Genomic DNA, 26,488 nt, shown 5'->3' on the forward strand with positions numbered 1-26,488 from the left:
ATCGTCGCCCTCAGGACCCTCAACTTCGTACTCCTGATGAGTTCTCCCTAAAAACAAGCAAAGAGTAGCTTATAAATAAAGAACGTGGGGAAAATGTGAAGTAACCCGAGGAAATACACAAGGATTTCGGCACTTACTAACAAAACGTCGACTCTGCGACTCGAAGCGAGAGAGGATCTCTGCTTCTCGAGCTGATTGCTGAGATATATTCTCGCTCAAGGAAGTTTCTGTGTCATGGAGCCTCTTTCGAAGATCTTCAATGGCGGCAGCCTCTTTTTCAGCTTTCTTGCGGGCTCTTTCGCTCTGCTCTAACTTAGCAGCAAGAGCGTTACCACGCTTATTGGCTTCCGCAAGTTGTCCTGACAAAATACGCGACAATTAAATGCTATGACAAAAATAGTAGAGTGAATGCAACAAAGGAGATGGATGAAGATAGTACCTTCCAGTTTCGTGCTATGATCACGATACCCGACGAATTGGGTACCAAGACGGATAAATTCCTTCATTAAAGGCTGAAAGGAGGACCAAAAGAAAAATAAGTCAATATAGCTAGTCTGAAGTCGACAGCATATCGTAAGAAACAAAGCAGAGATAAAAACACTGAAAGGCTCGGCACGTGAGAAAAAAAGAGAAGATTGAAACACTTACATCATCTAATGAAGGTGTCGAAGAGTCACCAGGGAATATGATGGTTTCCTTGGATGGCTCGACCCTTGCCCTCTTTGGCGAAGAGGCACGGGGGCTCGCAGGTGGAGTCGAATGCTCGACGTTTTGTTGAGGAGGCGAAGTTTCCTCCCCATCACGCTGAGTTTCGGACACAACTAAAGTACGTGACGTACTCGTTCGAGCAGCCGCGTCAGTAGGTTGTTCATTTTCCTCGTCATCACTACAATAAAAATGGCGGCAGTATAAGAAGCAAGATAGACAAGAAACGTCAAAACAAAAAGTAAAGAGTAAGAAGTAACTTACGAGCTGACGAGGGCATCAGTATATGTATTGAAAGCTGCCTTCCCATCTGAAGGCTCAGCTTCTTCGGCTTTGGAGGTGTCGGAATCTTTGACTTCATCCCTTTTCCTCTTCATCCTTGGAGAAACATGAGGAAGAGAGTGTGTCGAGGCAGTGGCTTCTGATTCAGCGGAAGCCGCGGATTTGTGGGAACCCGCGACTTCAGTGGCAGGGCGTGAGGTACTTTGGTTGTCATCGTCGACAACGGTACGGTCCTCAACTTCTCCACCTTCAGGAAGAGGAGGAAGAGAAACAAGGACAGGGTGGTCCTGAAGAAAAAAAAGGGGGGGAAAGAAAAGGTGTTAACAAGATAGTAGTCGACAAATAATAAACTCGAGGAGGCAATATAGCAATTAAAAGAGGAAAATTACCTCGGGAAGGGGATTGGTGCTACTATATGGTGCAATACGGCAAGAACTTGGAACTGAATCTTTCTTGTTGAGCGATGAGATTTTGCGGATAAGCTTTTCAAAATCTTTCAAAGGAAGATCTTTTGAGAGCCTATCGACATCTTTTTCATCAGCGTACTTCCAGAAGGGATTTTTGCGAGCTTGAAGAGGCTGCACCCTAGTCCTAAGGAAATAAGCGGTAATCTCAATACCCGAAAGTTCCTTGCCGCGGGTGTTTTGTAGCTCGTGGATGCGAGTCATCAACGCCTCTGTCGCCAACTTCTCAGCATCAGTAGCTTCAGCATCCCAAGAATGGCGGCGAAGGATTTTGGTTTCTCCGTCAAAAGGGGCGATGTTTTCTTCCACTGGATTAGAGCTTTCTTCATGGATGTACAGCCACTTCTTCCGCCAACCTTGGACGGGGTCGGGAAATTTGACATCGAAATACTCGACATCAGAATGAACACAGATAACAACGCCGCCAATGTTATAGGCGACGTTGTGAGAGCCATTACGGCGGATGCAGAAGATGCGCTTCCACAGAGCCCAATTGGGTTGGACCCCGAGGAATGATACGTCTCCGACGTATCGATAATTTCTTATGTTCCATGCCACATTATTGATGATATCTACATGTTTTATGCACACTTTATGTCATATTCGTGCATTTTCTGGAACTAACCTATTAACAAGATGCTGAAGTGCCAGTTGCTGTTTTCTGATGTTTTTGGTTTCAGAAATCCTAGTAAGGAAATATTCTCGGAATTGTACGAAATCAACGCCCAGGGTCGTATTTTGCCACGAAGCTTCCAGAAGACCGAAGAGGAGACGAAGTGGGGCCACGAGGCGCCCAAACCCTAGGGCGGCGCGGCCTGCCCCTTGGCCGCGCCGACCTGTAGTGTGGGGCCCTCGTGTGGCCCCCTGACCTGCCCTTCCGCCTACTTAAAGCCTCCGTCGCGAAACCCCCAGTACCGAGAGCCACGATACGCAAAACCTTACTGAGACGCCGCCGCCGCCAATCCCATCTCGGGGGATTCTGGAGATCACCTCCGGCACCCTGCCGGAGAGGGGAATCATCTCCCGGAGGACTCTACGCCGCCATGGTCGCCTCCGGAGTGATGTGTGAGTAGTCTACCCCTGGACTATGGGTCCATAGCAGTAACTAGATGGTTGTCTTCTCCCCATTGTGCTTAATTGTCGGGTCTTGTGAGCTGCCGAACATGATCAAGATCATCTATCTGTAATTCTATATGTTGTGTTTGTTGGGATCCGATGAATAGAGAATACTTGTTATGTTGATTATCAAATTATTGTCTATGTGTTGTTTATGATCTTGCATGCTCTCCGTTACTAGTAGATGCTCTGGCCAAGTAGATGCTTGTAACTCCAAGAGGGAGTATTTATGCTCGATAGTGGGTTCATGTCTCCGTGAATCTGGGGAAGTGACAGAAATCTCTAAGATTATGGATGTGCTGTTGCCACTAGGGATAAAACATTGGTGCTATGTTCGAGGATGTAGTTACTGATTACATTACGCGCAATACTTAATGCAATTGTCTGTTGTTAGCAACTTAATACTGGAGGGGGTTCGGATGATAACCTGAAGGTGGACTTTTTAGGCATAGATGCATGCTGGATAGCGGTCTATGTACTTTGTCGTAATGCCCAATTAAATCTCACAATACTCATCATGATATGTATGTGCATGGTCATTCCCTCTCTATTTGTCAATTGCCCAACTGTAATTTGTTCACCCAACATGCTGTTTATCTTATGGGAGAGACACCTCTAGTGAACTGTGGACCCCGGTCCAATTCTCTATACTGAAATACAATCTACTGCAATACTTGTTCTACTGTTTTCTGCAAACAATCATCATCCACACTATACATCTAATCCTTTGTTACAGCAAGCCGGTGAGATTGACAACCTCGCTGTTTCGTTGGGGCAAAGTACTTGGTTTGTGTTGTGCAGGTTCCACTTTGGCGCCGGAATCCCTGGTGTTGCGCCGCACTACATCTCGCCGCCATCAACCTTCAACGTGCTTCTTGACTCCTACTGGTTCGATAAACCTTGGTTTCTTACTGAGGGAAACTTGCCGCTGTGCGCATCACACCTTCCTCTTGGGGTTCCCAACGGACGCGTGCTGTACGCGCCATCAAGCAATTTTTCTGGCGCCGTTGCCGGGGACCTGAAGAAAAGTTACACCACAAAGATTTCTATCTCCCACGTCAACTACACGCCAGCAGCAATTTTTCTGGCGCCGTTGCCGGGGAGATCAAGACACGCTGCAAGGGGAGTCTCCACATCCCAATCTCTTTACTTTGTTTTTGTCTTGCTTTACTTTATTTACTATTTTATTTGCTGCACTTAAACAAAACACACAAAAAATTAGTTGCTAGTTTTACTTTATTTACTATCTTGTTTGCGTTCTCTATATCAAAAACACAAAAAAATTAGTTACTTGCATTTACTTTATTTAGTTTGCTTTATTTACTACTGTTAAAATGAATACTCCTGAGAACACTAAGTTGTGTGACTTCACTAGTTAGGCTTAATGGAAAACAACAACAAAATGAGAGATCTTTATGAACTTTATCTTGAATTAGGACATGATGTGTTTGAAGAGAGAATTAAAAAACCCATGGAACTTTATATGCATGCTAATGGGAATGTTATTAGTATGAATGCTTTGAACACCATTGTTGCTAATGCTATGGAAAATTCTAAGCTTGGGGAAGCTGGTTTTGATGAGCATGATATTTTTAGTCCCCCAAGTTTTGAGGAGAAAATTTTCTTTGATGATACTTTACCTCCTATTTATGATGATTATAATGATAGTGGTATTTTGGTGCCACCTACTATGGAGGATAAAAGTTATTATGATTATACCATGCCTGCAATTTATGATGATTACAATGATGGTTATGGTAGTTTTACTCCCACTATTACTAATAAAATTGATTATGCTTATGTGGAGAGTAATGATACTTTTATGCATGTGAATAAGAATGCTTTATGTGATACTTATATTGTTGAATTTGTTCATGATGCCACTGAAAGTTATTATGAGAGAGGGAAACATGGTTATATGCATCTTAATAATATTAAGTTTCCCCTCTTTATGTTGAGAATCTTGAAGTTGCAATGTTGCCTTCCTATGCTTGTTGCATTATGCTTACATGACTTGTTTATTTACAAGATTCCTTTTCATAGGAAGTGGTTTAGGCTTAAATGTGTTTTGAATTTGCTTCTTGATGCTCTCTTTTGCTTCAACTCTTATTTCTTGCGCGAGCATCATTAAAATTGCTGAGCCCATCTTAATGGCTATAAAGAAAAGCGCTTATGGGAGACAACCCATGTTTTTACTACAGTACTTTGTTTTATATTTGAGTCTTGGAAGTTGTTTACTACTGTAGCAACCTCTCCTTATCTTAGTTTTGTGTTTTGTTGTGCCAAGTAAAGTCTTTGATAGTAAGGTTCATACTAGATTTGGATTACTGCGCAGTTACAGATTTCTTTGCTGTCACGAATTTCGACCTGCCTCTCTGTAGGTAGCTCAGAAAAATATGCCAATTTACGTGCGTGATCCTCAGATATGTACGCAACTTTCATTCAATTTGAGCATTTTCATTTGAGCAAGTCTGGTGCCCCAATAAAATTCGTCAATACGAACTGTTCTGTTTTTGACAGATTCTGCCTTTTATTTCGCATTGCCAGTTTTGTTATGTTCGATGGATATTTCGATTTTATTGACTTTCAGTAGCTTTGTGCAATGTCCAGAAGTGTTAAGAATGATTATGTCACCTCTGAACATGTATATTTTGATTGTGCACTAACCCTCTAATGAGTTGTTCTAAGTTTGGTGTGGAGGAAGTTTTCAAGGATCAAGAGAGGGAGATGATACAACATGATCAAGGAGAGTGAAATCTCTAAGCTTGGGGATGCCCCGGTGGTTCACCCCTGCATATATCAAGAAGACTCAAGCGTCTAAGCTTGGGGATGCCCAAGGCATCCCCTTCTTCATCGACAACATTATCAGGTTCCTCCCCTGAAACTATATTTTTATTCCATCACAGCTTATGTGCTTTGCTTGGAGCGTCGGTTTGTTTTAGTTTTTGTTTTGTTTGAATAAAATGGATCCTAGCATTCTTTGTTTGGGAGAGAGACACGCTCCGCTGTTGCATATGGACAAGTATGTCCTTAGTTTCTACTCATAGTATTCATGGCGAAGTTTCTTCTTCGTTAAATTGTTATATGGTTGGAATTGGAAAATGATACATGTAGTAATTGCTATAAATGTCTTGGGTAATGTGATACTTGGCAATTGTTGTGCTCATGTTTAAGCTCTTGCATCATATACTTTGCACCCATTAATGAAGAAATACATAGAGCATGCTAAAATTTGGTTTGCATATTTGGTCTCTCTAAAGTCTAGATAATTTCTAGTATTGAGTTTGAACAACAAGGAAGACGGTGTAGAGTCTTATAATGTTTTCAATATGTCTTTTATGTGAGTTTTGCTGCACCGCTTCATCCTTGTGTTTGTTTCAAATAGCCTTGCTAGCCTAAACCTTGTATCGAGAGGGAATACTTCTCATGCATCCAAAATACTTGAGCCAACCACTATGCCATTTGTGTCCACCATACCTACCTACTACATGGTATTTCCCCGCCATTCCAAAGTAAATTGCTTGAGTGCTACCTTTAAATTTCCATTCTTCTACCTTTACAATATATAGCTCATGGGACAAATAGCTTAAAAACTATTGTGGTATTGAATATGTACTTATGCACTTTATCTCTTATCAAGTTGCTCGTTGTGCGATAACCATGTTCACTGGGGACGCCATCAACTACTCTTTGTTGAATTTCATGTGAGTTGCTATGCATGTTCGTCTTGTCTGAAGTAAGAGCGATCTACCACCTTATGGTTGGAGCATGCATATTGTTAGAGAAGAACATTGGGCCGCTAACTAAAGCCATGATCCATGGTGGAAGTTTCAGTTTTGGACATATATCCTCAATCTCAAATGAGAAAAATAATTGTTGCTACATGCTTATGCATGAAAGAGGAGTCCATTATCTGTTGTCTATGTTTTCCCGGTATGGATGTCTAAGTTGAGAATAATCAATAGCGAGAAATCCAATGCGAGCTTTCTCCTTAGACCTTTGTACAGGCGGCATAGAGGTACCCCTTTGTGACACTTGGTTAAAACATGTGCATTGCGATGATCCGGTAGTCCAAGCTAATTAGGACAAGGTGCGGGCACTATTAGTATACTATGCATGAGGCTTGCAACTTATAAGATATAATTTACATGATACATATGCTTTATTACTACCGTTGACAAAATTGTTTCTTGTTTTCAAAATCAAAGCTCTAGCACAAATATAGCAATCGATGCTTTCCTCTTTGAAGGACCATTCTTTTACTTTTATTGTTGAGTCAGTTCACCTATTTCTCTCCATCTCAAGAAGCAAACACTTGTGTGAACTGTGCATTGATTCCTACATACTTGCATATTGCACTTGTTATATTACTCTATGTTGACAATATCCATGAGATATACATGTTACAAGTTGAAAGCAACCGCTGAAACTTAATCTTCCTATGTGTTGCTTCAATGCTTTACTTTGAATTATTGCTTTATGAGTTAACTCTTATGCAAGACTTATTGATGCTTGTCTTTAAGTACTATTCATGAAAAGTCTTTGCTATATGATTCACTTGTTTACTCATGTCATATACATTGTTTTGATCGCTGCATTCACTACATATGCTTTACAAATAGTATGATCAAGGTTATGATGGCATGTCACTCCAGAAATTATCTTTGTTTATCGTTTACCTGCTCGGGACGAGCAGGAACTAAGCTTGGGGATGCTGATACGTCTCCGACGTATCGATAATTTCTTATGTTCCATGCCACATTATTGATGATATCTACATGTTTTATGCACACTTTATGTCATATTCGTGCATTTTCTGGAACTAACCTATTAACAAGATGCCGAAGTGCCGATTCTTTGTTTTGCTGTTTTTGGTTTCAGAAATCCTAGTAACGAAATATTCTCGGAATTGGACGAAATCAACGCCCAGGGTCGTATTTTGCCACGAAGCTTCCAGAAGACCGAAGAGGAGACGAAGTGGGGCCACGAGGCGCCCAAACCCTAGGGCGGCGCGGCCTGCCCCTTGGCCGCGCCGACCTGTAGTGTGGGGCCCTCGTGTGGCCCCCTGACCTGCCCTTCCGCCTACTTAAAGCCTCTGTCGCGAAACCCCCAGGACCGAGAGCCACGATACGGAAAACCTTACTGAGACGCCGCCGCCACCAATCCCATCTCGGGGGATTCTGGAGATCACCTCCGGCACCCTGCCGGAGAGGGGAATCATCTCCCGGAGGACTCTACGCCGCCATGGTCGCCTCCGGAGTGATGTGTGAGTAGTCTACCCCTGGACTATGGGTCCATAGCAGTAGCTAGATGGTTGTCTTCTCCCCATTGTGCTTAATTGTCGGGTCTTGTGAGCTGCCGAACATGATCAAGATCATCTATCTGTAATTCTATATGTTGTGTTTGTTGGGATCCGATGAATAGAGAATACTTGTTATGTTGATTATCAAATTATTGTCTATGTGTTGTTTATGATCTTGCATGCTCTCCGTTACTAGCAGATGCTCTGGCCAAGTAGATGCTTGTAACTCCAAGAGGGAGTATTTATGCTCGATAGTGGGTTCATGTCTCCGTGAATCTGGGGAAGTGACAGAAATCTCTAAGATTATGGATGTGCTGTTGCCACTAGGGATAAAACATTGGTGCTATGTTCGAGGATGTAGTTACTGATTACATTACGCGCAATACTTAATGCAATTGTCTGTTGTTAGCAACTTAATACTGGAGGGGGTTCGGATGATAACCTGAAGGTGGACTTTTTAGGCATAGATGCATGCTGGATAGCGGTCTATGTACTTTGTCGTAATGCCCAATTAAATCTCACAATACTCATCATGATATGTATGTGCATGGTCATGCCCTCTCTATTTGTCAATTGCCCAACTGTAATTTGTTCACCCAACATGCTGTTTATCTTATGGGAGAGACACCTCTAGTGAATTGTGGACCCCGGTCCAATTCTCTATACTGAAATACAATCTACTGCAATACTTGTTCTACTGTTTTCTGCAAACAATCATCATCCACACTATACATCTAATCCTTTGTTACAGCAAGCCGGTGAGATTGACAACCTCGCTGTTTCGTTGGGGCAAAGTACTTGGTTTGTGTTGTGCAGGTTCCACGGTGGCGCCGGAATCCCTGGTGTTGCGCCGCACTACATCTCGCCGCCATCAACCTTCAACGTGCTTCTTGACTCCTACTGGTTCGATAAACCTTGGTTTCTTACTGAGGGAAACTTGCCGCTGTGCGCATCACACCTTCCTCTTGGGGTTCCCAACGGACGCGTGCTGTACGCGCCATCAAGGAAGCACTCACATAGTGTGATAAAAATCGAGATGTGGAGGATGGAATTGGGCGTCAGATGATGTAACTGAATCCCATAGACAAAAAGGAGACCACGGAGAAACTCGTGGATTGGAGGAGAAACACCTCGGATGAGGTGGTCAACGAAACTAACCCGATAGTCGATTGGAGGTTTCGGGTAGCTTTCCTCCTTGGGGAATTGGAGCGAGTCCTCCTTCTTGTTGAATCCCATCTTCCTCAGCAAGTTGATGTCTTGGGCAGAAATCTTGGATCTCTCCCACTCGGCGCTTGCCAGATCTGTTGTCGTCATCTTCGACTCCGGCGTGCTATGCCTAGTCAAACGAACGCGTGGCGGCATCAATGGACTTGGCGACGAAGGGTGTGAGAGTAGTTGAGCGCTTGAAGCAACGGAAGCAATGCAGGATTTGCAGAGGAGGAGTAGAGATGCGGCGCGAGCGAAAGTGCTGAAGGAGGAAGACGATGGCTTTGTGTAGTGGTGCGGCGAGTCGACGCAGCCGTTGGATGGAAAAATTATGATGCAGATGGCAAACACGTGGACAAGGGGTAAAAATGGATTTTTACTGAGAAGTGAACGAACAGGCGATACAGTGCGTGTGCCGGAAAAAACGGACAACGTGTGTCCCCCACGTGCACGACGTGTCAATTGGATAGGAAAATTGGACCCACAAGGCAGAGAGAGAAGCGGTTCTCGCATATTCCCGATACAGTAATCGTGGCTATCGTAAGCAATGATGTCACCTTGACAAGAGAAATTTTCGACAAAGACGCATGACAAAAATTTCGACAGCAAAAGATTATTGATTATTTCGGGAGCCTTTGATCAAATACAAGTTTTTGCCCAAATGCTCGGGGGCTACTTTGAAAAAAAATGAAAAGTTTGAGAAAGACAAAAGAGATATGGTGTGAGCCTATGATCAAATACAAATTATTTGCTCATAGCCTCGGGGGCTACTCCCATCGGGAGCGCTGTTCGCGCACCCGAGAGATTTGAAAATTTCGGAAGAGAAAGAAAATATAGCGGCATAAAATGTGGAGCCTACACCCAAGCACAAGTCCTTGGCTGTAGCCTCGGGGGCTACTCCCATCGGGAACGCTGTTCGCGTGCCCGATGAAATTATAAAAAAAAAGAGAAGAAAGATAGAAGAACAAGAGAGTATATTTCGAGTTAAAATAACTCTACATATACTCCCATCGGGAAAGCAATATAAGTCATCCGTTGACTCAATAAAATGTGCCATTCCAACAGCCGAATAAGCACTCGACAATATATTCTCAGAACGCCAAAGTTGCGAACAATTTCTGAATGCCGCAAAACTTTGCGAAGGTAAGACCCCAGATCCGTTCTGAGTGGCGTGGCGCCGTCTCTGACGTCGGTTTGCTACTTTTATCCGTATCAACAGATATGAAGAAAAATCCTAACGGACGCGTTAGGTACCCGATAAAATATGACTGGGACTCGACAGAATGGTAAGACCTTAAGCGGCACCTGTCGAAGTTTACACCAGTATCCCGAGATCATGTCCGGGGACGTGATCTTGAAGTAGGTTTTTGCGGATTGCCACTAGAGCAGTTAACTAGTACCTGATTCGTCAGATGAACTAGCCCCAATCACCAATATCCCTGTACAATATAGAAATTCGTATGAAGAAATATAGAGAAGTTTAAAGTTATAGAGTAAATCTAAACAGTGGAGATTTTCCCTGATTCTGCGATTCAAGCAAAATCTCGGGGGCTACTGACATAGGCATCCCCAATGGGCCTGCCGAAGATAGTACCCAGGGTTTACTGAAAGCCCATGACTCAAAGAATAAGAAGAATCGGAAGCCCAAGTTGTTATTAAGGAAAGCTAGAGTTGTATTAGGAGATGATGTTTGTAATCTTGCGGGATGAGTTAGAAACCTTCCCGGACTCTGTAACTTGTACAATACGAATCCCTCGGCTCCACCTCCTATATAAGGGGGAGTCGAGGGACAAAGAAAGCATCGAATCTACTGTTAACTCAACCCTAGTTTTATATTCGTCGAGCACTTTTCGGCTGAAACCTTCGAGATCTACTTGCCCTCTACATCTAACTAAACCCTATTCTACAATCCGTAGGCATTGACAAGTTGATACCTTGTCAACTGGCGCTTGGGCATCTTGTTAATAGGTTAGTACCGGAAAATGCATCAAAATGATGTAAAGTGTATATAAAACATGTGAGTATTGTCATAAAACTAGCATGGAACATAAGAAATTATAGATACGTTTGAGACGTATCAAGCATCCCAAGCTTAGTTCCTACTCGCCCTCGAGTAGGTAAACGATAACAAGGATAATTTCTGAAGTGACATGCTACTATCATAATCTTGATCAATACTATTGTAAAGCATATGAGATGAATGAAGTGATTCGAAGCAATGGTCTATAGTTTGTTAACAAATAGATAATGACTAAACAACTGAATCATATAGCAAAGACTTTTCATGAATAGTACTTTCAAGACAAGCATCAACAAGACTTGCATAAGAGTTAACTCATAAAGCAGTAGATTCTTAATAGAAGGTTTTGAAACAACACAAAGGATGATTAAAGTTTCAGCAATTGCTTTCAACTTGTAACATGTATATCTCATGGATAGTTGTCAACATAAAGTAATATAACAAGTGCAATAAGTAAACATGTAAGAATCAATGCACACAGTTGACACAAGTGTTTGCTTCTAAGATAGAAAGAAGTAGGTAAACTGACTCAACATAAAGTAAAAGAAAGACCCTTCGCAGAGGGAAGCATGGATTACTCATGTGCTAGAGCTTTTTATTTTGAAAACATGGAAACAATTTTGTCAACGGTAGTAATAATTCATATGTGTTATGCATAAAACCTCTTATAAGTTGCAAGCCTCATGCATCGAATACCAATAGTGCCCGCACCTTGTCCTAATTAGCTCGGACTTCCATGGATTATCATTGCATTACATATGTTTCAACCAAGTGTCACAAAGGGGTACCTCTATGCCACCTGTACAAATATCCAAGGAGATAGATCGCATTTGATTTCTCAATTTTGATAGATCTCAACTTGAGGACATCCATACCAGGACAACATAGAAAACAGATAATGGACTCCTCTTTTATGCATTAAGCATTCAACAACAGATAATATTCTCATAAGAGATGTGAGGATTAATGTCCAAGCTGAAACTTCCACCATGATACATGGCTTTGGTTGGCGGCCCAATGCTCTTCTCTAACAATATGCATACTCAAACCATTTAATCATGAGAAATCTCCCTTACTTCAGACAAGACGAACATGCATAGCAACTCACATGATATTCAACAAAGGTGTAAAAAGTTGATGGCATCCCCAGAAACATGGTTACCGCTCAACAAGCAACTTATAAGAACTAAGATACATAAGAGACATATTCATTACCACAATAGTTTTTAGGCTACTTTCCCATGAGCTATGTATTGCAAAGACAAGGAATGAAATTTTTAAAGGTAGCACGCAAGCAATTTACTTTGGAATGGCAGAAAAATACCACATAGTAGGTAGTTATGGTGGACACAAATGGCATAAGTTTTGGCTCAAGGTTTTGGATGCACGAGAAGCATTCCCTCTCAGTATAAGGCCTAGGCTAGCAAGGTTGTTTGAAGCAAACACAAGTATGAACCGGTACAACAAAACTTACATAAGAACATATTGCAAGCATTATAAGACTCTACACTGTCTTCCTTGTTGTTCAAACACTTTTACCAGAAAATATCTAGACTTTAGAGAGACCAATCATGCAAACCAAATTTCAACAAGCTCTACAGTAGTTCTCCACTAATAGGTTTAAACTACATGATGCAAAAGCTTAAACATGATCTACTTGAGAGCTCAAAACAATTGCCACGTATCAAATTATTCAAGACAATATACCATTTACCACATGAAGCATTTTCTGTTTCCAACCAAATAGCAATAAATGAAGCGACTTTCAGCTTCGCCATGAATATTAAAAGTAAAGCTAAGAACACCAGTGTTCAAATGAAAAAGCGGAGCGTGTCTCTCTCCAACACAATGAATGCTAGGATCCGATTTTATTCAAACATAAACAAAAATAAAAACACACAGACGCTCCAAGTAAAGAACATAAGATGTGACGGAATAAAAATATAGTTTCACTAGAGGTGACCTGATAAGTTGTTGATGAAGAAGGGGATGCCTTGGGCATCCCCAAGATTAGATGCTTGAGTCTTCTTGAAATATGCAGGGATGAACCACGGGGGCATCCCCAAGCTTAGACTTTTCACTCTTCTTGATCATATCATATCATCCTTCTCTCTTGATCCTTGAAAACTTCCTTCACACCAAACTCGAAACAATCTCATTAGAGGGTTAGTGCATAATCAAAAATTCACATGTTCAGCGAGGACACAATCATTCTTAACACTTCTGGACATTACCCAAAGCTACTGAAAGTTAATGGAACAAAGAAATCCACTCAACACAGTAAAAGAGGCAATGCGAAATAAAAGGCAGAATCTGTCAAAACAGAACAGTCCGTAAAGACGAATTTTTTCGAGGCACTTAACAGGCTCAGATGAAAATGCTCAAATAGAACGAAAGTTGTGTACATATCTGAGGACACACATGAATTTTTTTTCAGCATTTTACGAGTTTCCTACAGAGAGATCTACTCAAATTCGTGACAGGTAAAAATCTGTTTCTGCGCAGGTATCCAAATCTAGTATCAACTTTACTATCAAAGACTTTACTTGGCACAACAATGAAATAAACATGATAAGGAGAGGTTGCTATAGTAATAACAACTTCCAAGACACAACAAAATAGTAGCAAAATAAAAACATCATGGGTTATCTCCCAAGAACTGCTTTTCTTTAACGCCTTTCAGCTAGGCGCAGAAAGTGCAAATCAAGTAATATCAAGAGAAGAAGCATCAACATCATAATTTGTTCTAATAATAGAATCAAAAGAAAACTTCATTCTATTTCTAGGGAAGTGTTCCATACCTTTCTTAAGAGGGAATTGATATTTAATATTTCCTTCTTTCATATCAATAATAGCACCAACAGTTCGAAGAAAGGGTCTTCCCAAAATAATAGGACAAGATGCATTGCATTCAATATCCAAGACAACAAAATCAACGGGGACAAGGTTATTGTTAACCGTAATGTGAACATTGTCAATCCTCCCCAAAGGTTTCTTTATAGACTTATCAGCAAGATTAACATCCAAATAACAATATTTCAATGGTGGCAAGTCAAGCATATCATAGAGTTTCTTAGGCATAACAGAAATACTTGCACCAAGATCACATAAAGCATTGCAATTAAAATCATTGACCTTCATTTTAATGATGGTCTCCCAACCATCTTCTAACTTCCTAGGAATAGAAGCTTCAACTTTTAACTCCTCTTCTCTAGCTTTAATGAGAGCATTTGTAATATGTTTTGTAAAGGCCAAGTTTATAGCACTAGCATTAGGACTTCTAGCAAGTTTTTGCAAGAACTTAATAACTTCAGAGATATGACAATTATCAAAATCAAAACCATTATTATCTAAAGCAATGGGATCATTGTCCCCAATACTCTGAAAAATTTCAGCACTTTTATCACAAACAATTTCAGCAGTTTCAGGCAATTTTGCATGCTTTGTATTAGGAGTACAAACATTGCCAACACCAATTATTCTACCATTGATAGTGGGAGGTTTAGCAACATGTGAAGCATCAACATTACTAGTGGTGGTAATAGTCCAAACTTTAACTACATTATTCTCTTTGGCAAGTTTTTCTTCTCTTTCCCACCTAGCATGCAATTCAGCCATCATTCTAATATTGTCATTAATTCGAACTTGGATAGCGTTTTCTGTAGCAAATGACTTAATATCTTTATCTTCATTAGGCATAACTTTCAATTTTAGAAGATCAACATCAGCAGCAAGACTATCAACTTTAGAAGCAAGAACATCAATTTTACCAAGCTTTTCTTCAACAGATTTATTAAAAGCAGTTTGTGTACTAATAAATTCTTTAAGCATGACTTCAAGACCAGAGGGTGTACTCCTACTATTGTTGTAAGAATTACCATAAGAATTACCATAACCATTACCATTATTAGAAGGATATGGCCTATAGTTGTTACCAAAATTATTCCTATAAGCATTGTTGTTGAAATTATTACTTTTAATGAAGTTCACATCAACATGCTCTTCTTGAGCAACCAATGAAGCTAAAGGAACATTATTAGGATCAACATTAGATCTACCATTAACAAGCATAGACATAATAACATCAATCTTATCACTCAAGGAGGAGGTTTCTTCAACAGAATTTACCTTCTTACCTTGAGGAGTCCTTTCAGTGTGCCATTCAGAGTAGTTGATCATCATATCATCAAGAAGTTTTTTTGCAGCACCCAAAGTGATGGACATAAAAGTACCTCCAGCAGCTGAATCCAATAGGTTCCTTGAAGAAAAATTTAATCCTGCATAAAAGGTTTGGATGATCATCCAAGTAGTTAGTCCATGGGTAGGGCAATTCTTTACCAAAGATTTCATTCTTTCCCATGCTTGGGCAACATGTTCATTATCCAATTGCTTAAAATTCATAATGCTACTTCTCAAAGATATAATTTTAGCAGGAGGATAATATCTTCCAATGAAAGCATCTTTACATTTAGTCCATGAATCAATACTATTCTTAGGCAAAGATAGCAACCAATCTTTAGCTCTTCCTCTTAAGGAGAAAGGGAACAATTTCAGTTTTATAATATCCCCATCTACATCCTTATACTTTTGCATTTCACAAAGTTCAACAAAATTATTAAGATGGGCAGCAACATCATCAGTACTAACACCAGAAAATTGCTCTCTCATAACAAGATTTAGTAAAGCAGGTTTAATTTCATAAAATTCTGCTGTAGTGGCAGGTGGAGCAATAGGAGTGCATATGAAATCATTATTATTGGTTCTAGTGAAATCACACAACTTAGTATTCTCAGGAGTATTTATTTTAACAATAATAAAATAAGTAAAGCAAAACCGAATTAAGTAAAGTAAAACAAGTAACTAATTTTTTTGTGTTTTTGATATAAAGAAAGCAAACAAGACAGAAAATAAAATAAAGCAAGACAATAAACAAAGTAAAGAGATTGGATGTGAGAGACTCTCCATGCAGCGTGTCTTGATCTCTCCGGCAACGGCGCCAGAAAATATGCTTGATAACGCGTGAAGCACACGTCCGTTGGGAACCCCAAGAGGAAGGTGTGATGCGTACAACAGCAAGTTTTCCCTCAGTAAGAAACCAAGGTTATCGAACCAGTAGGAGATGAAGGCCACGTGAAGGTTGTTGGTGAAGGAGTGTAGTGCGGCGCAACACCAAGGATTCCGGCGCCAACGTGGAACCTGCACAACACAATCAAAATACTTTGCCCCAACTTAACAGTGAGGTTGTCAATCTCACCGGCTTGCTGTAAACAAAGGATTAAACGTATGGTGTGAAGAATGATGTTTGTTTGCAAAGAACAACAGAGAACAATGATTGCAGTAGATTGTATTTCAGATGTAAAAGAATGGACCGGGGTCCACAGTTCACTAGTGGTGTCTCTCCAATAAGATAAATAGCATGTTGGGTGAACAAATTACAGTTGGGCAATTGACAAATAGAGAGGGCATAACAATGCACATACATATCATGATGACTACTATGAGATTTACTTAGGGCATTACGACAAAGAACATAGACCGCTATCCAGCATGCATCTATGCCTAAAAAGTTCACCTTCGGGTTAGCATCCGCACCCCTTCCAGTATTAAGTTGCAAACAACAGACAATTGCATTAATTACTGTGCGTAATGTAATCAATACAAATATCCTTAGACAAAGCATTGATGTTTTATCCCTAGTGGCAACAACACATCCATAACCTTAGAACTTTCATCCTTGTCCCTGCATTCAATGGAGGCATGAACCCACTATCGAGCATAAATACTCCCTCTTGGAGTCACAAGTATCAACTTGGCCAGAGCCTCTACTAGCAACGGAGAGCATGCAAGAACATAAATAACACATATATGATAGATCAACTTGACATAGTATTCCATATTCATCGGATCCCAACAAACACAACATGTAGCATTACAAATAGATGATCTTGATCATGATAGGCAGCTCACAAGATCTAAACATGATAGCACAAGAGGGGAAGACAACCATCTAGCTACTGCTATGGACCCATAGTCCAATGATGGGCATGGTGATGTAGAGCCCTTCGGTGATGATTCCCCTCTCCGGCAGGGTGCCGGAGGCGATCTTCAGAACCCCCCGAGATGGGATTGACGGCGGCGGCGTCTCAGTAACTTTTCTCGTATCGTGGCTCTCGGTACTAGGGTTTTCGCGACGAAAGGAATAAATAGGCGAAGGTTCAGAGTCGGGGGGGGCGCCCGAGGGGCCCACCCCATATGGTGGCGCGGCCAGGGGTGGGGCCGCGCCACCCTATGGTGTGGCCGCCTCGCGTCCCCTCTTCGTCTCCTCTTCGGTGTTCTGGAAGGCTCCGTGGAAAATAAGACCGTGGGCTTTTGTTTCGTCTAATTCCGAGAATATTTCCTGTGTAGGATTTCTGAAACCAAAAACAGCAGAAAACAGGAACTGGCGCTTCGGCATCTTGTTAATAGGTTAGTACCGGAAAATGCATCAAAATGATGTAAAGTGTATATAAAACATGTGAGTATTGTCATAAAACTAGCATGGAACATAAGAAATTATAGATACGTTTGAGACGTATCATTGCTCCATGGCCTTTTGCATGAGGCTCTTGGCATGTCAATGCCTTGAGAAGTTCAATATGTTGCCAGGATCCGTGTTGCCACTGCGAGGTTTTTGGAAGGCGTAGCCATGAATCTACAGCCATAACTATCAATGTACGACACATTGCACGCCTGAACCGCAGGAGGAGCCCTAGGACGAGCCCCGGGTGAGTCTGTGGTTGAGACTGCAACATCTGGCGACGTAGTGAAGTTAATGTTACGGGTCACTTTAGGTTTGTTGACCATCTCTTTCCTCTTGGCAGACATCATCTCCATGTACCCTGTTTCGAGTTTCTTGACTCTCTTCAAAGTAGCTTAACTATCGTCTCCTTTCTAGATTAAATCCTTGATGTTGTTTGCAATGTAGGCCGCTTCCGTCATGAGATTCTGCCGGAGTTCATCGAGTTCGGAGACTTCCCGCACTCGCTCATAAGTGATGAGAGTTGCAAGGATTTTTCCATATTTATCCACATCAGGCATGCCATAGGGAAAATGGTTGATAGAGGTTCCACACCTTAGTTCCGTGTACCGCTGTGAAAGCGGGAGCGATGGAGCAAGGGTCCTAAAAGGTGGATCATCCTCTTCCTCTTGACTCTCTAGGACTGGATCTGGATTCGGGAACTTTTGAGCATCCATTTTCGGATCCACCACAGTCGGATCTACTTCACCTGTTGTCGGATCTTCAGAGCCTCCCATCGGGATCTTACATCATCCTTATACTAAACTCCGCCATGTGCTATACTCGAGAGTAGGGGAAACATTAATGTATCTATCTTTTCGCTCCCCTCCCGCATATCCATAAGGATTTGAATCCGGTAGGAAGGGCACCACTTCGCATTTCTATTTCAATTTAGTATTTTGATAGATAATGGAAAAAACTAATAAATCTTATCTAATCATTTGCAATGGATGATCTTACTGGTATAGCTTAGATTTTGATTTCCTTAGTCCAATGATGTTAAAAATATCCCCTTTCCAATCACCATATAGGTTGGAGGGGTGCATGATCCATTTGATCATCATCAATGCCATGATCTATCTTGAATATTAACCTGTTGTTTGTAGAGAAGCGCTGGTCTTCTGGCTCTAATATACATGTTTCTTGTGCATAGCATGCTCCTCCTAGATGCTTCACCTGCTAGTGCTAAGTAGCCATTTTTTAGTTGTGTTTGTGTGCAGGTTTGAAGACTAGAGAAGACTCTTTAGTCTAGGTTTAGTATAGGATTACTGTTCATTGTATTCAAATTGTAAATCTTGAAATTTACAATCTTCTTTTTATTCAAATTATGTGTAAAGACAATGTAATGTCTCAAATATCACTAAAGTGTGTGTTTGCTCTATTGTACTAGTTATTTACTTTTAATATTTGAGTTATAGGGTAATTTGAATTCAAATTTGAATGTAAGATTCGAATTCTAGTTTTTTAATTAAAAAAATCCTAGATGTCATTTTTTTCATGTTTTCCCTTTTCTGCTAATATCAACAAAGGTTATCTCGAATCCAAACTTAGTATTGATCACAAAACTCTAACTTGCCAGAACCATGTCGTGATCTCGATCAGTCTGAGTTTTCAATCGAAGCAAAAAAAATCCCCCACTTTTTAAGATGAATGCACAAATCCTAGATCTACCCTGGCTTGTCCTAGAAACCTGTGGTGTTACATGTAGTACACCTGCATAGGGAACCTACATGTTGGGAGGTAATATTAGTACTTATCTTTTCTCAATATTTCAGTTTTCTGCTTACTTTTACGGCGGAAATCTGCACAGAACTTTACATTATGAGATTTGGATACAAAATTTCTATAGGATACCTGAATTCGACCTAAAATTATAATTCAAGATCTAGGCAGATTTTGAGGTTTGATATTTTGGCTTTCTTTTGCATGGTACTATGGATGTTTTGTTTTGGATAGTGTGCTTTCCCTATAACCTTAATATGCATTTTCCTCTTTGATGCACTTATTAAATCAGAAATGGACCCGTGACGTGAACCAAACAGAAATATACACAAACCACCATATGAAAAACGTGGAAGGGAAAATACATATTTATGGGCGTAGTCTCCATTAGGTTTCCTCGAAGTCCCTGAGCTTCCAGTGGCCGTCCGGCCCCTTGACCATGCACTTGTTGTTAACCACATGCCAGTTGGGCGGCACCGGGTACTCGTCCTTCAATGCATCGGCGCCCTTGTTCACCAGCGCCACGTCGCGGTCTACCACCAGCCGGAACCCGCCAGCGGAGGACTGGTGTCCGGCGATGCCGTGTAGGTAGCACTCGAGGTTGTGGCGCGTCTGCACGGTGCCCGGCTGCTTCAGGTACGGAGACCGGCCCGTGTCGATAGGCAGCACCGCCGTTGCCGAGTCCACGTACCCGATCGGCGGGTACAGCGGCACCACGTCTCCGTAGTTCCTCACATGGAGGGCGCGGAGGTCCGGGAATGATGCAAAGGCAGATCGGAATTTGTCGTCGCCGACGTGCGGGCTCGCGAACAGGATTGCCGTCACCGGGCACGATGGTTGGTTGGAGGTCGACGGGGGTGGGACATTGACGCCGTGGGCGACCATATCAACGGCGTTGAGGGTGGCGAGGGAGCCGCCGAGGCTGTGGCCGGTGACGGTGATGCTCGTCGCCTCGTCCTTGTGCACCTCCATTAGCCTCCGAATCTCCTCGATGACCTGCATGCATGTCATGCGTGCACGCTTAGTCCACAATTCAAGTATTGTTGGCGTATTCGTTAGTTGTCATAACGGATTAGATAGGTGAATTGAATCGAAAGATGCAACAGCACACACAGCTTTCATGTGTCAATCGACCCAACAAAGTTTGACGTTGGGAGATGGAATTGTCGAAGGAACCAACGGCACGCTGCCGGAACTTGTAGAAGGTGGGGCCCGGCTCCGATTGCATCACACCACTATCGGTCACTTCTAAATTTGCTTACACTTAAACAACAACAGCAACAACAATAAAAAAAACATCTCTTCCGTGTAGCTAACATAGCTTTCAACTTTTCCAGTGTTAAAGTAGCTGCCTACCTATTTATCTGACCCTCATAAATATTTGTTTTCCCCGTAAAAGAAGCACATTAGTTTCTCAAGGAAAAAAAAACAAGAATGCTAAAACACTTCAAACGTGGAAAAGGCCCCGAGAGCAGCAAAACTACAGTGCACACAAGTTTTGTCCATTGGATTCACTATGATATGTGATTTGTGATTTGTGATTTGTGCAAAAAAATTCATTCAGTTTCATCAAGTATCATGATTTTGGAACATATTGGTATGCAAAAATAACCGACCTCCCGTGCATGGGACAAAGTCATTTCTCTCTACATTATCCCATCTCCATGTTTTAGGGAATATTGTGCATGCACATCTCCCTCCTCCCATACTTTGTGATATGAATTTAAAATTTCAATCTTGTGTAGCCTTTGAGCCAAAACTCAATTTGTGAACCATTTGGATATTTGGATTTCTAATGAAGAGACCTTCAAACAAGTCCAATGCTAAATAAATTTTGATAATATTTAAAAATTGACTTGTGAAACTTGTTGAAACTTTGAAAACCTTTATGACACTTGGTGAATTTTTTTTTGTTGAAGCAGTTTCTTATCACGTTTCAAAATCCATCATGATGTTTCATTGTGTTTCAAAATTTATATTTTGTACTTTGTTGAAAAATCCTATTTGAGCTTGTTTGGAAGATATCGTCAAAACACACAGGTTCAAACCGGTTTATAATTTGGTAATTATTAGGGCAGCTCGGTGCATGAAGCTTCCGCTTTGCGTGGGGTCCGAGGAGGGGTCGGAATACATTGGGTCACTGTACGCAGCCTTTAATTGCAATTTTTGCAAGAGACTGTTTCCACAACTTGAACCTATGTGTGACCGCAACCGCAGTTCAAGCAGTTTAAATCTAGGATTTAAATTTAATTAGGTGTACCGGTGCATAGAGAGGGAAAAGATTCCTTTGCAGCATGTGCATGCAAAAAGAGGGCGCATGCATTAGCTAAGTCCATTTCTCAAAATGCTCGCACCTTCCGGCAATCAAGCGTACGTTTCAGCAAGTGAAGGCAGTAACGTTCACCTGATCTCTGGCGCTTGCCTGGTTGTACTTGGAGTCCTCGTCGCTGGTCATGTACACCGACAGGAAGCCGTGGTGCACTACGGCGCCCCCGTTGTCCTCCGCCGCAGGGCCCAACACCGGCGCGGCGGACGTCGGCGTGAAGTCCAGATCATTCACCCACTCCAGGCTCTCGACGGTGCCGCGCCAGGCAACGAGGATGTCGCGCCGGCCGAGCGCAGCCACGCCCTCGTCCGTGGCCACGGCCACGTAGCCCATCCAGTTGGACTCCCGGCTCCACGGCTCCTCCAGAAGCGCCGGCAGCGGCAGAACGAAGAAGGCGTCCGGCACGGACGTCGAGGACAAGAGCGGCGGCGGCATGGTGATCTTGGGCAGCAGGAGGCCGCAGGTGGCGTAGAAGAACTTGGTGACGGCGTAGAGGCCCGGGCGGGAGACGCCGGCGCGGGCGAGCAGGTCGGCGTGGCCGTAGATGCAGGAGCCTGCGTGCGGCGAGCGGCGCTGGGAGTTGAAGCCGTCGTAGGTGGCCTCGGTGAGCTCGCCGTAGGCGAGGATGGAGGCGCGCAGGTCTGGGTCCAGCGGGTCCAGCAGCCCCTCCCACGACCCCGAGCCCTGGAGCTCGCGCCACCGGCTGGCGATGCTCCCCAGCGTCGGACTCGGCGACGACGTCGTTGGCATCGGCGCCGGACCGGCGCGCACGATGGGAGTTCGTTCTTGTTGTCGAGTGGTGGTGGGCGGCGGGCGGCGAGCCGAATTATGAGCCTATGATTGGTGTTTGGCTAGTATCTTGCGCACTGATATTTATACCGTTGCTCATCGTCTATCGGGTATCGGCACATGGTACTGGACTACGCGTGTTGTGGGCTTGTTCCTCGGCTGTCGGCACACGAGTTACGGCTAGAGAGGCGTATCGGTGTGGTCTATTGTGTGGTCTTGTCTGACCGAAACGTGAGTTCGTTTTGATTTTAGCAGTAACGCAGAACAGAAACCGTAAAAGACGAACTGAAAACACGAAAATTAAATTCTCGCGAGAAAATTCATCGATAAACACATATAGATGATAGTTCTAGTTCCGATTGAGCACGAAAACTTACATAATACGAACTAATAAGCTAAATTAAGTACTGTCCGCAGCCGCGCGAGCTAATTCTGCCCAAAATTAGGCCCCGACGGTCTTTACGCGCGGCGATGGAAGGCGAGGCGGCGGACGCGTGGAGCTCCTACTCCGCGTCGAGCTCGACGATCTCCAGCGTCACGCGACGGACGCGTTCTTCTCGTCGCGCCGCCTCGTATTCCCGGACTTGTCGGACGCCGTCGGCTTCCTCGCGGCGCCAGCGGGCTCAGGCCTCAGCGGCGGACACGGCCGCCACCTGAGCGACGACCACCGCCTCCTCCTCGTCGTCATGGACGTAGTCCTCCACCTCCTCCTCGAACGAAGGGGCGGCGCGAACCGCCGGAGGAGGACCCCTCGCCTCCGAGCGCGTACTCGGCGAGCTTCCCCGGGGGCGTGAGCCCCCAGTTGGTCCACCGGCAGGCACTGCGCTTGCGCGCGCCCTCCGAGCGGACCCATTTCCGCCGCTCCTCCTCCGTGCGGAATACGGGTGGGCGCGGAGGCGAGTCCCCGCCGCCCAAGCTTCCTCCTCCCGTAGCGGAGCTACTGCGGCTTGCCATGCGAACCTATACGGGCGGCGATGCGGCGGAGGGGAGACGGCAATTGCTCGTCGGAGCTGGCAGAGCGAGGCGGCGGAGCGGCGGCAGCGGCGGAGGGGAGTAGGGTTTGCGACGAACTCCCCTCCGCGAACCGTTTTAATACGGGGCGTCCGCTCGAGTTCTCGGGCCCCTGAATTCGTTTACGGGCCGGCCCATGTTTTTGGCTCTGTTCTGCACGTGTTTCGGCCCGAACCCGTAAATCTGCCGGAAAAGTTCAATTTCGGCGGGATTTACGGACTCTGTTAGAGATGCTCTTAGACTACCCTAGTAGTAGAACGGATTTTCAGAAGCCGGTTGTCAAAATCTCGCACGTTGACACCATTTCATGATTTTTGTAGTAAAGTATGCTAAACTTCAGTCGGAACAGGCGGGAGGTCTGGGCCAAGTCCAAATCATTCAAAAAGAAAATCTAAAAACTTACATTGCCATTTCTAAAACCGATAGCAGAACGGCCGCATTACTTGACGGGAATTTGTATGGACAAGCTTCAACTCAAATTTTTTTTTTTTGAAACGAAGGCAAAAGCTTTGCCTTATCAATTCATTAAGAAGAAAGTGTCCAGTTTTTTTAGAGGAAACCGGGCAATAACCGATACAAGTAGGGCCAAGCCCACCCAACAACAACACAACAGTGCCACGTCCACCCTCGTCGACGACACATCGAAACCGCAAAAGGACACCAACCACACAAACACAACCAACGGTCACCCGCTCCACCAAACTACCTGATCTCCCACCGCTGTCGAAGAGAAAGAAGCCGTGTCTACTATGAGAGGAGCAGACCCGGGACGCTCCCACAAAGGTGAAGAATCAGGCATCCATAAGACCATCCGCCAGAAGCGGTGCCCGACACACCGACGACCAACGTTGAGAGTCACCTCGTCGCCCACACGACACAAGGTCGAACACCCTCAAAGTTGACAGACACTCGGGGCCGCCGTCCCGACATTCCGCTGCTCCGCCACGCCCTGCGCGGTCAACGAAGACAACCACCTTCCGGGGCTGCCGCCCCGACTTACCGCCGCTCCCTCTCGAGCTGTGATGCCGCACGAACTAACAACCCGTACCCCAAGCTACCCAGGGCAATCAGCCGCAGACCACGACCATCACACCAACTCATCCAGGGCCGCCGCCCCGACATAAAAGTCCGACCGCCCACTCTAGGACGCGTGGACCGAGCCGACCATACCGCCGCACAAGCGGCACAGCATTGCCACCCAAGCCATGAAGAGTCGCAGCCCTACCTCAAAGGGCCACCACCCGCGATGGTTCCCGAGGCCGCCGCCTCGAAGTTCAACCACCATCCGGAGCCGCTGCCCCGGCGTCCACCATCCCCAACTCAAGAGAAGCCACACGCAACTGCTATAGCTGACTCACCAAGACGACGCCCGCAAGAAGGAGGTGACGTTGGCGCCATCGTCGCCCGCTCCGGCTAACCGGAGCTTGGGTCTTCACCCGGAGAGCCCGAACCATACTCAACGGGAGAGAAAGCCCACGATGATGCCTCCAAGAAGGGAAACGACGTCCATAGACGCCGCCATCATCGGCACTGACCGGGGGTCAGGGCAGAGCTTTCGCTCGAAACTACTCCTCTCCCAGAGAAAGGCTCGCTAGGCAAGGAACACCCGAGAGCGCCCAAGACCGTCGCAAAGCAAAACGTGCCGCACTTCTCCGTCGTCGACCACCACACTCCTCGAAGCGGTGTCCAAAGCAGCACCTCACGCCGCGAAGGAACCCGCCACAAAACCACCAACTGCCACTACGACGCCGCCGCGTCGTCATCCTCTTCCGCGGCACACCGCCATCACCACGGATCTGCAGGTGCCGGACGAAGCAGCCACGCCCCGACCAGCCTGCCCCACGCTGTGGCTGCCGTGGTGGCCACCGAGACCACCAGATCAGGGCCCGGAAGCCAAATCCGTGGCCTCCACGCAGGCCCCACGCCAGGGATCTGCCGGCCGGCCGCCACAAACACCACTGCGACTCCGGGGCCGCCGCCCCGGCATGCCTGCGCCGGTGAGCCGTCGTCGTCGCGCAAGCCAGCGCCTCAGCCCGCCCCTGCCCATTGGCCCGAAGACGAGCACACGGAAGCGGCCAGCTGCCGCAACGCCGCCGGTACCGCCCAGCGCGCGAGCATCCTCCCCTTGCCGTCCCCGCGCGATGCTCCGCCGGAACCCGTCAGCTTGCCGCCGCCGAAGACCCACCGTCGCCCCGCGCCACGCCGCCGCGGGAGAAGAGCCGCCCATCCCCGCGTCCACCGCGAGCCCTCCCCGCACCGCCTTTGGAGGTCAGGGCCGCCGCCGTGGCAAGGCCGGCGGCAGCGGCGGAGGAGAGACGGCGAGGGAGATCGAGCCGGCGGCGCGCTGGGGTTTCCCCCGTGCCGCTCGAGCGGAGCGACGCAGCTTCAACTCAATACTTATGTGTGTGTGTGTGTTTTTGGCCAAGATCTTACAAAACTTACAAATATGTTTTTGATAAGATCTAAAAAAAAGATATCACACAATTTCATGTGTAATTGAAAAAAAAAAAGAGAGAGTATGTTTCTATGTTCGGTGTACGCCGTTGCAACCATCACCATGCCGTTTTCTGGTTCGAGGTCCACACTGACAACTCGCTGCTATTCCTGGGAATCTTGTCAGTTATATTCATCTCGCGTCCATTGAGAAACCTGCTGCCGGCGCCGGCAACAATGTCTTCGGACAGTTGGCTGGTCTTCAGCTAGCTGCGTGCAGGTGTTTCCGGTCAGCCGATGAATTGCGTGCAAGCCTCAGTTGCTTGCACCCACCAACCAGCGTCAGAGTTTCTGAACATGACACGAAGTCAGTTGCATCATCTTCTTGATGTGGATATCAGATATTTAGTAGATTGGCACAAAGAGAAAAAACAACTTGGTCTTTTTTTTTCAAAAGAAGTGGAAACTATACACAAGTGCAGTGAAAATCGAACTGACAGCCCGTGTCGCGTCAGTGTCCTGTCGTGTGGCTCGTGTCTCGCGGTGTGTAGAAGCA

General features: G+C 44.7%; 1 protein-coding gene across 1 annotated transcript; it reads right to left on the reverse strand.

Annotated features, from left to right (window-relative positions):
• Window positions 1-19,620: 19,620 nt before the first annotated feature.
• On the reverse strand, window positions 19,621-22,560 carry LOC127327743 (phospholipase A1-II 7). Its single transcript, XM_051354539.2, has 2 exons — window positions 21,778-22,560; window positions 19,621-20,369 (listed from the first exon to the last, which is right to left on the reverse strand). Exons 1-2 carry the CDS (start codon window positions 22,447-22,449, stop codon window positions 19,761-19,763), a joined length of 1,281 nt encoding a protein of 426 aa, XP_051210499.1. The 5' UTR covers window positions 22,450-22,560; the 3' UTR covers window positions 19,621-19,760.
• Window positions 22,561-26,488: the final 3,928 nt, after the last annotated feature.

This window comes from Lolium perenne, chromosome 1 (genome assembly GCF_019359855.2).
Source record: "Lolium perenne isolate Kyuss_39 chromosome 1, Kyuss_2.0, whole genome shotgun sequence".
NCBI classification, from domain to species: Eukaryota; Viridiplantae; Streptophyta; class Magnoliopsida; order Poales; family Poaceae; genus Lolium; species Lolium perenne.

Bases quoted from the DNA above. Each gene is read 5' to 3' on its own strand.
- LOC127327743 (XM_051354539.2), bottom strand. From the start codon at position 22,449: ATGCCAACGACGTCGTCGCCGAGTCCGACGCTGGGGAGCATCGCCAGC. The intron at 20,370-21,777 runs GTGAACGTTACT...ACATGCATGCAG, and splicing joins AGGCAAGCGCCAGAGATCAG to GTCATCGAGGAGATTCGGAG.